At 46.7% G+C, this 14114-nt stretch overlaps 1 protein-coding gene across 1 annotated transcript; it reads left to right on the top strand.

Moving 5' to 3' along the window:
- Window positions 1-306: 306 nt before the first annotated feature.
- On the top strand, window positions 307-2892 carry LOC125547661. Its single transcript, XM_048711471.1, has one exon. The coding sequence runs from the start codon at window positions 427-429 to the stop codon at window positions 2587-2589; it is 2163 nt and encodes a 720-aa protein (XP_048567428.1). The 5' UTR covers window positions 307-426; the 3' UTR covers window positions 2590-2892.
- The last annotated feature ends 11222 nt before the right edge of the window (window positions 2893-14114 follow it).

Below are 14114 nucleotides of genomic sequence, written 5' to 3'. Positions count from 1 at the left end.
TCGACACGCCAAGGCTAGAGGCTTGGGATAGTAACAAATCTGCAATACAGCTAGCCTGTCGACTTTTTCTTTTTCGTTTCTTTTTTTCTTTTTCTTTTCCTTCTTTTCCTTTGTGCCTTTGATTGGCGCCCAATCAGAATGGTAGCTAGAACTTGAACTTTAAATGCTACTAGTACATCACAACTAAAGTGCATGATGCCTTTAGTAAAGCTAAAAGGTTCCTAAACAGGAGTATATGTGTATCGAACATCCGAACAAGCACTAAGTTAATCGTACTACTAATCGTGGGTGGAAGCCGCGACCATTGCAGACTACTAGACCTGTGCCCTTGCTTGCCGAAACACACACACACACACACACACACACACACACACACACACACAGAGAGAGAGAGAGAGAGAGAGAGAGAGAGAGAGAGAGAGAGAGATGTTGGATGTGTGGAGTTCTGCTGTGGGATGGTGGGACGAGTGGCAGCTGCGCATCCTCGTCCTCGGCAGCCTCGGCATTCAATGGTTTCTGCTGGTGGCTGCCCCCATGCGCAAGTACACCGTCCGGCGCTACTTCAGGCTATGCATACGGCTTGCATACATTAGCAGCGATGCTCTGGCCATCTATGCGCTGGCTACCCTCTTCAACCGTCACGTCAGGGCGACCAGCGGCAGCAGTAGCTGTGATGGCATTGTGCACAACAAGGCGAAGATCCTGGAGGTCCTATGGGCTCCTGTCCTGCTCATCCATCTCGGCGGGCAGCAGGAGCTGACTGCCAACACCATCGAAGACAACGAGCTGTGGGTAAAGCACACCGTGACCCTAGTGTCTCAGGTCGCGGTTGCCATGTACGCCTTCTACAAGTCGTGGCCTAACTACAGCGACTGGAAGCTATTGGCATCAGCGATCCTGCTCTTCGTCCTTGGGGTCGTCAGTTTCAGTGAGAAGCCATGGGCCCTCAAGAAAGCCAGTATTAAAAGATTGACGTCTGTGTCAGCGCCGATACAAGGAACAAAGAAGCGTACAAGATTGGCGGTGTACTTGGACGATCTTTTGTTCTCCGATTGGTACAACTGCTTCACCACCAAGTCCGGCGACAAGAAGCAGCCGGAGCTGGCGGCGGGCGAGGAGTATTTTGTGGACTTGTCGGATGAAGAGAAAGCCTATATGGTGCTCTCGGATATGTCGCTGTCAGCTGCTGCCGATGACCTTGTACAGCGAGGCAGAGCTCGAAATGTGCAGGATGTTCTTCGGCCTCTGAGCACCAAGGCGGAAAACGATATGAAGCGCTGGCTGCGTGGTGCGTATGGGCTCATATATACCAGAGGTAATTTGGTTTTCACTGGCCCATACCTGGTTTACCATGTGCTGGTGGTGCCGATCCTGCACATCGCCGCCCTCACGCTGTTTGCGACGGGCGACAAGGATGGGTACAACCGCACGGATGTGAAGATCACATACGTCCTCCTGTGCCTCACCGCCGCGCTGGATGTTTTTGCGGTGTTCATCCGCCAGCTACTGCACCGGGCCATGTCTGCAAAGAGTGTCCCGTCCTTGTGCGAGATGGTACCACGCTACAACCTCGTGGACGCGGTTCTCCGGCGGAGGCATAAGGTTGGGTGGCTGGTCAAGTGCGCTGCCCGCATGGGCTGCAAGGAGTACTTCGAGTGCCAAGGCGTCCGTCAAGACTACAGATTGTACAAGAATGTGTTGGAGATGGTCCTTGCAGATCTGGTGGATGCACAGGGCCGCGACCTTGCCAATTACAGGGTCTTCACGGTGCAAGACGAATCAGGCACCGCTGTGCTGCCGGCGGAGGATGTTGGGGCAGGTGCCGAGATAATGCAGCAGAGAAGCCCGGGAGCGGCCAACTGGGCTCTAAGTGAGGAGCTGCAGAAGGTGTGCGGCCCCAAGGTACGGGGAGCCCTGCGCGGGTCGTTCGACAGGAGCGTCCTCGTTTGGCACATCGCCACTGACCTCTGCTTCCGCATGGAAGGTCCTCCTCCCGCCGACGGCGAGGGAGACTCACACTGGCTTCGCATCAAGTGCACAGAAGCAATATCCAGCTACATGGCTCGGCTGCTTAATTTCCACCCGGACATGCTGCTCACCGGCAGCAGGCAGTACCTGGTCAGTGAAGCCAAGGATGAATTCGAGTTCTTGTTGGACCGCGCCATGGTAGGTAACAGAGGCAAGCTGCTCAGTAAAGAGGACCTGACCAAGATCATCGACGACGGGCTGCTGAAAGGGGAACATTTCCACATCCCCAATGCATGCAGTCTTGCAAAGGAGCTGCTGAAAATTGAACCGCCGTCCACGCGCTGGAGGGTGATGTACCGGGTGTGGCTGGGCATGCTCTTCTACTCCGCCAGCATGTGCAGGGGCTACCTGCACGCTAAGAGCTTGGGTGAAGGTGGTGAGTTTCTCTCCTACGTCTGGCTCGTCCTCTCGCTCAAGGGTGCCAAGACCCTGGCCGACAAGCTTCAGATGCTGGAGGGAGACGACGAGGAATCAACACTGGCCGACAAGCCTCAGATTCCGGAGGGATCGGAGACGACCAGGAACCAACACCCTGGTGGAAACCCGCCAGTATTTGGTTAGGAAATCATCCGTCTATGATGCTTCAATTCGACCACCGATGCCATGATTTTACATATCAATTCTACTGTTTGATTGTTTTTTTGTCTAATTTCTAGCTAGCGTTCTCCGATCCAACTACTGGCCGGTTTGTTTGCTGCCTTCCTTGCCTGGGCGTTCGCCCAGGGCTTAATTGATTCAGTTTGTTTCATTTTTTGTCTTTGTGCGATGAGTAAAATGCAGCGTAATAGTGACCGTATAATCAGCACAACATGTATGTAGTGATCGTATTCTTGAGTACAGTGATGAAAGTGAGCGTACACGACAAATACAGTGACCACAAATACATTTTACTCTTGTGTGATACTGATGTCTACTGCTGCACGTACCACTTCTAACCCCTCCGTTGCAAATTGTAGATCGTTTTGACTTTTCTAGATGCATAGATGTTTGCGTCTAGAAAAGGTAAAACAACCTACAATTTGGGACGGGGGAGTATATTATATCTCTAATATTAGAACAGCTTCAAAGGATTTTTTATGTCCTTCCTAATTTATAGAATTTTGGTTGAAAAAAAAGAAACTTCAACAGGCTCTTTAATTAGCGGAATCAATAATTTTGACTTTCAACCTGAACTGTTTAGGTGCCGTCAGATGCTCTGCACTAATCTTAGAGCATGTGTCAATGCCAAGTTGGCAGAAAACAATCATTCGGAAGTTTACTAGACCGACTGAACAACCTCGTCTACTCCCTCCTTTCCTCTTCACCCGCCCACGCCCTTCCATCCTCTCTATCCACTCGGTCACCCACCCCGCTTCCTTTTTTCGTTTCCTCCCCATCGAAATCTCCTCTAACGGATGGCGCCGCGTGAGTGAGCTCGTGGATCCCGGCGAGCTCCCCGCGCGAGTGAGCTCCCGAATCCGCATCAACATCCGTTTTTCAGGATACGATATGCAATTATGTGAATCCGCTGGATATGGATGCGGATACGGATTTCGATCAATCGGATATCCAGCGAATATGGTATCCCTAGTATCCTGCAGATGTGGATTATCCGCTATTTTTTGTGGATTATCCGAGGAAAGAAATCGGATTATATCCGATAAAATAAGCCCAAACGGCGGTCCATATGTATGCCCATTTAAGTTAGTGATTGTAGATTTCCAATCATCCCATGTACTCTATCATAATCTCGTACGCAATCAACTCATGCAAAATTGGTAGTATAGCGGTGATAGCGCATACATATCCTTCTCTCAATCGCCATATTGCATTGTTGCTTCTCCCCGGCCGTCGGTTGCATCTCTGATCTCTCCTATAGTCTGGCGGTTCAATCTCGATGGTCAAAGATGCCCGTGGCCAATCAGTAGGTCCCAACAATAGAGGTAAGTGAATTTGCAGTTGCACAGTCATGCGCAAGTTTAGAGCACCGATGATCTGTGGTCATGTCCGGCTGTCAGTGGACACCATGAGCAGTCGCACGCCCGCACCAGGACACCAGGCACGCCATGTCACGCCCCAAAACACGGCTCGGACGTAGCAACCACCACGCGTTTATAAACAAAAGCTTATAAACGTGTGAGGCCTAAACTAAGACATTTCACCATAATACACATATATATAGCATGCACTCTTTATTCTGGGGATACATAGCTCTTGCTGAAAATAAAGTACTTTAATTTATTCCCTCCCGGGGCGTGCTACGCCTACTGCTCAAAGCCATGCTTAGGATCGTTACCACTTTGGGCTGCAACAAATAGAAATTAAGCAAGGGCGAGTATGATGATTCATACCCAGCAAGTAGCATTTATTCAAGAGTACGAAAGGAGAAAGTGTTATGGATATCACAACTGTATAATTCAATTTCAAGGAAATGATACCGCAACAATGGAAAGATTTAGCGGCGAAAAATAAAGTAGTACAAAAGGCTGAATTAAAAGATAATATCGAACAGAGTTCGACGGAAATACTGGAAATATTTACGACAGTGTATAAGGAAAATATTCGCATCACACGTGACCAGCAAGCTTCCCAACTCGGGAGTCACAGGGGTGAAATTTCACACTTTTACACTCTTAAGAGGGGTACTCCGACATTGACTGTCTCGACCAAAACCACGTGGGTTCCATAAGAGCAGAGTCCTTTGGTCCCCTGAGGTGCAACAACTTGACTTACTAGTATGGGTCTTTCCCAAGGATCCATCACCGATACCCTGTTCGGAACAAGTGTCGCCCCCAGCGGAGAACTCAAACAGTTTCATACATGAACTGTGACCGGTACAATACGTTTGCAGCCGTGACACCAATATAGACAATATGTGAATATGAAAATAAGGAGGTCAGTGATATTATGAAGCTTATGTAATAATCCTCATGTCTCCGCGTAAGTCCAAATAATCACGACGATTACTTGCTTACCGAAACATATTTCTTTTCAACAGCACCGTGGCCAACGAACAGAGAGCAATTGCAGAAGAACTCATATATCACGGTACAGTAGCTAGTAAAAGAAATACTAGCGGCGGTATATCTCTAGATCAATGTAACAAAGTACAAGTCACAGGACCAAGCACAGCAACAGAATATAAACAAAGGAACTGCTACTTGCCTGATCGACAGCTCCGGCCTACCGCACGGCTGCTACCAGCACGAACGACACTGCTTCTATCTCTGGTAGGCGATCTTGTCTGGGGTCCTACACTACAGCACCTGGTCGCTTTATATACTGGCCAAAAGTAACCAGCTCCTTGTGAACGTATTTATTGCTTGGTGTCCCTTGGGTTCATCTACTAGCTACTTCAGACTAGCCACGGTGGGAGTAACTTCAGCAGTAACATTGAATCCAACTCAACAAATTTGCTTATGTGGCAATGAGTTAATGAGGAGAGAAGTAGTTGTAGTAACTTAGCTAGTTACTGTAACATCACATGTCCCAATACAATATGAGTCTATAACGTAATAAATAAATCTCTGTATGTTACCACACTTATGTTACTACGCACTGTGACGGTAGTAACATAGTCTAGGGATATGTGTATGGGGAAATCCGTTGGTGCTCCTAGGAGCGCGCTCCTGCACGTGAAAAATGTATTTTAAAATGTAAAAAAAATTCAAACAAAACTTTGGCGCATACATCTCGACATCATATGTGTGCACGTCAAGTTTTGGAGAAAAACCGATATTTTTTGTGGCTTGTGTAAAAAGGACAAAATGGCGTCCTGTGAAAATTATTTTTTAAGACTGGATGTTGTCTTTTTCACACGCGACGCATAAGTTATCAGTTTTGGCGAAACGACTTTGTGAACATGTAAAATATCGATATGTAAGCGTCAAGTTTTTGTTTGAATTTTTTTGACATTTCAAAATATGTTTAAAACACATTTTAAAAATCAGGAGCGCGCGCTCCCATGTGCCAAAAGGCCACTCTCTATGCGTATGTTACTAGTGTATGTTACTCTTCACTGTGACTAGTCTCAGTTCATCCACTGTTCTATGCATGCATGAGTTTCTAACTAGAGCAAATGACACGTACATGTCAGAGTCCAGCGAGGAGGCACGTAGCCATGCAACAAGCCTTCTCATCACCGCATTCAAAAATATCTACTGCCCTAGACGGTAGTACAGTGCAGTACAAGAGCTAGCTGGCCTATCGAGAGAAGAAAATGCAGCTAACCTTAGGCTGGTCATAGTGGGGAGTAACTTAGACTAGTGTCATGCATATGACACTAGTCTAAGTTACTACCTTCATAATGCAAAGTAACATACTAGTAGTATCATAGATGACTTCATTTATTAGCTCGTAGACTCATCTTGTCTTGGAAAGCGTTATGTTACAGTAACATATTATGTTACCACTTCTCATTAATTACTTGCCACATAAGCAGAATTTTCTCGAAGTGTGCTATGTTACTAGCTAAGTTACTCCCACTATGACTAGCCTTACTGAGCTAATCGGCAGGCTACTCGTACATGCATTAAGGCAACTAGGTGACTAGATGAATGCTACATGCATGCAGTGCATCGAGTAGGCACAATGGATTCGGTGCATGCCATTGATGCATGCATGTAAATGCACGGGACTAAAGCAAATGTAGTACTCCTCCATCTTCTAAGCTAACTTATGTAGGGAAAAGTCTACTAGTGATTAGCATGCACGGATTGTAAGATATTAGTCAATCCAAAACTGTTAACAAATACTAGCATGTTAGAGCTCTTAGAAGACTGATATTAAGAAAAAATTAATTCTAATGCATTTTAATTATTCTTAAGTAACACACGGGTATTACACGCCAGCATCGTAGAGCGTCAATGCTCGTGGTTGACTCTTCTTATGGCCATGATCGGCTGCCCAGACACGACGATGGGCAGCGTCCGCCCGTGCGGCGCACGCACGTCGGGACGGCGGTCTGCCATGGATCCAACGTGGGTTTGCACCCAATACCAACCTCCAAATTTCCCCAATCATCAGAAGAAAAAAAATCCCACCTAGCTTTCTAAGTCTCTTGACTCTAAAAAGGTACCAGCTAGGTTTCAAATTCTTTTGACTCTGAAAAGAAATCCTACCTAGTTCTTCCATTCCTTCCCGTTATTTTCTTATATCTGTACTCTATATTCGTATATGATACTTACCTAATTATTCTGCGCTCACAAAGTCTGAAAAACTGTGTTATTTATTTGTACTTGATTATCTTTGCTTGGCATTTTAAACGTCGGCCACTCCTATATTTGTGTGACGTTCTGGATGCATTTGCCATCGTGCACATATAGCTGTCGTTTGTCCAGCATCGCGCTTTTGTTTGAAACCTCTATGCATCCGGAGTTTTAATCTCGACTGAGATTTTCAGAAACCGGTAGAAAGCAGGCCTTTCCATTACCCAGCAAAAATTTGAACACCTTCCAATTTTTTTTTGAATTTAAACATTTAACCAGTGTCAAATAGCGATCGTATGCCTTGACAAACAAAAAGACAACCTTTAGCATTGTCGTAAGGCAGTTGTTGTAGCTCCACGGAGTCGCAGGATCGAATCGCCATTTTTTTCAACTGGTCTTTTAAAGTGTTTTTGAGTTTAGAACAAAAATTCTAGCACTAAGCGGGAGGGGTGGTTAGAACCCACAAGCTTCCGATGAAAGGAAATACGGGCTGACCATTCCAACAGGAACAACGTTGTGTACGGAAAGGCTTAAACATATTATGTTTTGAAGCAAAAGAAATTTGAATTCAACATTCATTTGAAAATTTCGGGTGAAAGAAATCCAAAAATTCCATCTAACATGGCCGTGGTAGGAACGAAAAGATCCAACAAAGATGTGGGTTGGTACGGAGAAGCCTTGTGATGAGTAGTGGCCTTGTTCTATGTTTCAATGATGACCTCCATTGGCAAACTTTTGGAGTCACCTTGGCTCGATGGAAACAGGGCTAAAGTCGATATTGCACCTTTCATCTTTGCGCTCCGCCCGCGAGGAAAAAACTAGAAGGTGAGGGGGCCATGGAGGATGATGATGCATGAATCCGCAAGCTCAAATGCGACTCCCCAATGATTGGTGGCCCATCAAGGAGACTGCTCTTTGGACCACCATGGAGCACTTGAAGATAATCACGACACCAGAGTAACTATTTTGTAAACCATGCATAAAAGGCTCGACTCTAGATCTACATGAAACTGACTCACGGAAGAACAAGGGCGGGCTCTATGAAATAATCTTCCACTCTCAAAGGTATCTCATAAACAGATATCCAAAGTTCAACACACTAGTGCAGAACCGGGCAATAGCACCGGTTCGTAAGGCCCTTTAGTGCCGGTTCCATAACCGGCACTAAAGTGTGGTCACTAAAGCCCCCCCCCTCCCCCCCTCCCTTTAGTACCGGTTCAGCACGAACCGGTGCTAAAGGGCAACCACGCGGCACGAGCCAGCTCCGGGGGCCGGGAGCCCTTTAGTACCGGTTGGTAACACCAACCGGTACTAAAATGTTTGGGGGGGTTTTGGTTTTATGATTTCTTTTTCATTTAATTTTGTGTTTTCCATTTTAATTCTTTTTCGTTTGCTGGTATTTACGATACTACACATTGTACACGTTATGCATATTGCCTTCGGAGCCAGTGGCATTAGCCTAATTGGTGCCTTCGGAGCACGATGACAATTGGAAGTGGTTCATGACCTGGTCGATGGGGGCGGTAGCGGGTAATAGTATTCTCCCTTCGGATTTATGACCTGGTCGAGCAAAAATCCCGCTATTTCCTCTTGAAGTGCTTCTACGCGCTCCGTTTCTAGGAGCTTGTCCCGCACCTCTTTGAACTGTTAAGAAGGAGATCAATATGCATGTGTATTAGTTGTGTGACTAGATATCGATAATGGTGTAAAAATTGTGAATAGTGTTCTGACAAGCGTACCCATTCCTGTCTTTGAGATCTGCTCCTTTCGAACGCCATCATGCGAATGTTCTCGCAAACACAGAATGCACACAGATTAGTCCCATGCACCTGCTTCAGGACCTTTATTACGAGAATGGAATTTAATTTGATCAGATAATAATTAATCAAGCATGATAATTAAAGAGATGGCAGCTAGCTAGCTAGCTAGTACTACTTAATTACTTACCTTGGGTCGAAACCATTTCAGCTGTCGTTTCCATTCGCCTTCCGTGACGCTGATGAACCTTGTCCAAGCCCTGCCCGCCGACAAAGAAAATGAATAAAGGGGTTATTAAATAGTTCATATCATGAAATGACGAACTAAATAGGCCGAGATATATAGTTAATAATGATTGAAATTACCTGTTGACTATCCCAAACAAGATGTTATAGTCACTATTTGCTTTGAGTAGTGAGTCCACTATTTGAACTGTTCTAGCGTCAACTTTAATGATACACAAGATCCAGTGAAATCTGCATGCACACACGTTTGCATGTCTTAATTAAGCGGGCATATGTAAGCAAAAACATGTAGCTAGCTAGTAGGCAAAAACAGAGAATTCGTAGTACAAGAAAGTGTGACTCACTGGAAGTTGTAAGGAAGTAGTATATCTTCATTGTATTTGAGGCGCTTCAAGAACTCTAGCATGCTGTCCTCTACCTACTTTTCATGATGCTTGTTTATTGTCCATGTGTATTCATTAACAATGTTTGGGTCAATGAACCCAATGACATAGCGTCCACCTTTTCTCATTTCATACATCTTCATCCTGCATAATACCACAGAAAAGAATATAGTGAGGATAGTTACAGGTAATGATTGATCAAAAGGATCACTACAGCTAGCTTGAGACTTAAATTACAGAAAGAAATCACTTACAGACAATAGCAACTGACGATAGATTTGTCGAGTGCGTCTTGATTGTATAACTGAAATAGTTCAGAATACTCAACGGTCACAGGTTTATCATGATAGTAATGATCCTTCTTGACTTGCACCAGGAGGCACTCTCGATCGGATCTCTTGGTAATGTCCATGTACCATTGATGCAATTCATACATTCTCGTTGGGAGCTTCTTGACCTCTTCTGGCTTGACCAAAGGTTGGCCCCGGGCATATTTCTGTTTTATTTCCTCCTCTGTAAGCACAGGCATGTCCTCGATCTCGAGGAGTTGTCCAACAATGATTTTGAGAGTTTCAGCCTGCATTATATGCTCCTGGGTTATTACCACATCGCCCACCTCGGGAACGTAAACTGTTTGGCCACAGTAATATTGGGCGCGCGTATTATCACGTGTTGTTGGCGGCACAACAAGCGGGGGGATCGATTGCGCCGCCTGTTCTCCCAGCTGGGCAACGGTTTTCCCGCATTTTTTGACAGCTGCTTGTTGTTTGCTCGAGCTCGAGCTCGCCTTTTTCTGTAGACGTTGTCGATGTAACTTCCTGATGTGGCGCTCATAGTCTGTGTCAACAGGCTTAGGAGCTGGTGGTTGAGCCATACGAATGAAGTGGTCAACTACTTCCACAGGCACTTCCTCCCTTGGCGGCGGTGGCGGTTTCGGTCCAAAATGGGCGTCGACTTCTGCCCACACTATGGCATTGGTTTGCTCCTCGGTCCTGTCGTAAGCCCTCTCAGGAAGAGGAGTAGTGAGGTTTGGACCATATTTATATCGCTTGCCTCCGCCTGTACTTCCTGTACTATGACCTCGACTCGTACCGCTACGCACCATAGCTGCGGGGTGTCTCTTCTGCGATTGCTGAGGCGGCGGAGACGGCTGACGGGGCTGAGTTGGACGAGGAGGAGTGGCCTCAAGCTGTGCCGGACTTGCAGTGGCCTGAGGTTGTGCCGGACTTGGAGGAGGAGTGGACGTCTGACGCTGTGTCGGACTTGGAGGAGGAGTGGCCTGACACTTTGCCGGACTTGGAGGAGGAGGAGTGGCCTCACGCGTTGGTGGACTTGGAGGAGCGGGAGTCTGCTGACTCGGTGGCGGACTTCGATGAGGAGTCGGGTGACGCGGTGTCGGTGGCCTTCGAAAGATGATGCAATCCTTTCTCCATAGGATGATACGATGTTTGGCATCTCCGAGTGTGTGCTCCTCGTCACCTCCAGGAATGTCAAGCTCTAGCCCCGAATATTGGTCCACCACCTCATCAACCACGACACGAGCATAGCCTGCTGGAATCGGGTTGCAATGGAAGGTTGCATCGAGGGAATTTGTATAAGCAACGCCGTCCGCCACCTTCAAGGATATGTTCTTAATTTTGAAGTGTAGCTCGCAGTTAGTGTTCTCCGCGATATCATCCACAGGTTATCTATCCAGCATTGCGTCAAACGGGGCGGAACCCACGCTGCTTCTCGGCATGGATGGGGCGATGGTATCCAATGCTGGATCATCCGCTAGCTGCTGCAGCTGCTGAGACCCCCTTTGCTGGCTAAGTGAGTCGATATGCTCCTGCTGCCGCTGGAATTTGATTGCCAAGTCCGCGTGCGCTGATTCTAGGCCTTCAAGGCGTTCATAGTCGAGCTTCCTCTGCTCCTCCTCCATCTTCCTCTTCTTCTCCTCCGCAATCTTCTTTCTCGCACGGGTTCTATAGTCGGCGTTCTAGTCCGAAAACCCCTCATACCACAGAATAGCGCCCATGCCTCGTGTTCTTCCCAGGTGTTCAGGATTTCCCAGGGCACGCGTAAGCTCGTCGTTCTCTCTGTTGGGATCGAACAACCCGGATCGAGCCTCTTCTATTGCAACAAGTAGCTTATCTTCGGCTCCGTCCAGACATGCCTTCTAGGAAACTTTGCCTGTCTTCAGGTCCAACTCCCCCCCTCCCCCCATGCGCATAGAACCAAGTCCTGGACCTGGGGGGCCAGCTCAATGTTTCTGGAGTGACACTTGCATCCAGCATCTCTTTCTCAGACTTATCCCACTTAGGCATTCCCACCGCATAGCCACCTGGCCCCAACTTATGAAACTTATCCTTTTTTGCGGCATTGGCCTTGTTTATTCTTGACCGTTCCTTAGATAATTCTGAATCCTTGAATTTCACGAAATCGTCCCAATGAGCACTTTGATTCACTAGTGTTCCCTCGAATACTGGAGTCTTCCTTCCTCCCTTGACGTACTTGTCCCATTCACGATTCTTGTGGTTCTTGAATGCAACCGCCATCTTTCTAAGAGCAGCGTCCTTGACTTTCTGCACATCTGCTTCTGTGAAATGATCTGGTAGGGTGAAATGTTCCATGAGAGTATCCCAAAGCAGACTTTTTTTGTCTGTCGTCGACAAAAGTAAGATCTGGACGTGGCTTTGCTGGCTTTCTCCATTCTTGAAGGGAGATCGGGAGTTGGTCCTTCACAAGAACTGCGCACTGACGAACGAACTTGTCCGCAATCTTCTTAGGCGCTAATGGTTCGCCATTAGGTTTGATTGCCTTGATATTATACTTTACGCCCTCCTTCAACTTTTTGTTCGGGCCTCGTTTCGTCCTGTTGCCTAAAGATTTGCTCGATCCGGATGGCTGAAAGAAGAAAGATCGATTCGTTAATATATCTTCAACTCATTTAAAACATGTGATGATCACCAGATGCCTGCTTATATAAATATATATACATCTCCGGTGTTGTCATAATCGTAGTTCATGACTTCATCAATTCGGTCGTCGCGATCGAATATCATATCACCCTCTCCGGTGTTGTTTAGAAATTCGGAGCCGTCATAATCTTCTTCATTCTGATCATCATCTGGCCCGCGTATTATATCGAACATGGTCTGTTCTCCCTCTCTGTTGGTATTGTCCGCCATAGCTTTTATTTAACTATGCCAAAAGAAATATAAAACAATTTAGTATTCAAATTACATCGTCTCGAATAATAGATATAATCTCGAATACATCGTCTCGAATAATAGATATAATCTCGAATACATCGTCTCGAATAATAGATATAATCTCGAATACATCGTCTCGAATAATAGATATAATCTCGAATACATCGTCTCGAATAATATATAATCTCGAATACATCGTCTTGAATATTATATATCGAGTACATCACTGGCTAGGTAGCTAATAAAGATCGAATACTACAGAAGAATCTAGGACACTCGCGGTTCCTGCGGCGCGGGCGGTGGACACCCAAAGAGAAGGAACCCTCACAGGATCATAGCTGAAGTGAGATCCCTGAAGAAACTGCCAGGTATTGGAGAACCTGCCGCCCTCTAACGCAACCATGTAGCGATGGACGTGCTCGTCCTCCTCCCTGACACGGCGACGTACCACCTCCGGCGGGGCCGGCTCCCTCCGCACCGAAACTGGCCCACGCGAACGCCACCAAATGAGATCAGGGTCGACGACGGGACCCGGGGCCGGGTTCCTCATCAAGCGGCGCGCCCCTCCAGGCAGCACCTCCCAGTGCCAGCCCGGCGGAGCCCAGTCCCGGACATGGGTCAGTCGGACGTCGTCGCGGACGGGTCGACGGCGAGGATGCGGGCCGGGCATCGTCGAGAACAAATACTAGCTATATGCCCGCAAAAAGTAACATTTTTTTAATGATTGGATTTTGATAACTAAAATTTCTAACATTTCTAATATTAAAACTAACATTTCTAACTTTTTATAATATTTCTATAACTAAAAAACAGAAAAATTTCAAATTCTAACTTTTTTATAACTATTTCTATAACTAAAAAACAGAAAAATTTCTAACAATTCTAACATTTCTAACTATTTCTAAAAACAGAAAAATTTCTAACAATTCTAACATTTCTAACAATTCTAACAATTTCTAAACTATTCTAACAATTCTAACATTTCTAACTATTTCTAAAAAACAGAAAAATTTCTAACAATTTCTAAAAAACAGAAAAATTTCTAACTATTTGTATAACTAAAAAACAAAAAATGTATGTGTGTGTGTGCGCGCGCTCACCGGCGAGGCGAGAGGCGACGGGGGACGGCGACGGGCGCGGCGACGACGGGGATGACGACGACGGGGACAGGGACGGGGCGGCGATGACGGGGACGGGGACGACGCGGGACGGGCCGGGACGGGGGCGGTGACGACGGGGACGACGGGGATGGGGACGGCGGGGCGGCGACGACGGGGACGGGGCGGCGACGGGGGCGGCGACGAGGGATGGAGACGTACG

Source organism: Triticum urartu, chromosome 3 (genome assembly GCF_003073215.2).
Source record: "Triticum urartu cultivar G1812 chromosome 3, Tu2.1, whole genome shotgun sequence".
In the NCBI taxonomy this organism is placed as follows: Eukaryota; Viridiplantae; Streptophyta; class Magnoliopsida; order Poales; family Poaceae; genus Triticum; species Triticum urartu.
This window is presented reverse-complemented; position numbering and strand designations above follow the sequence as displayed.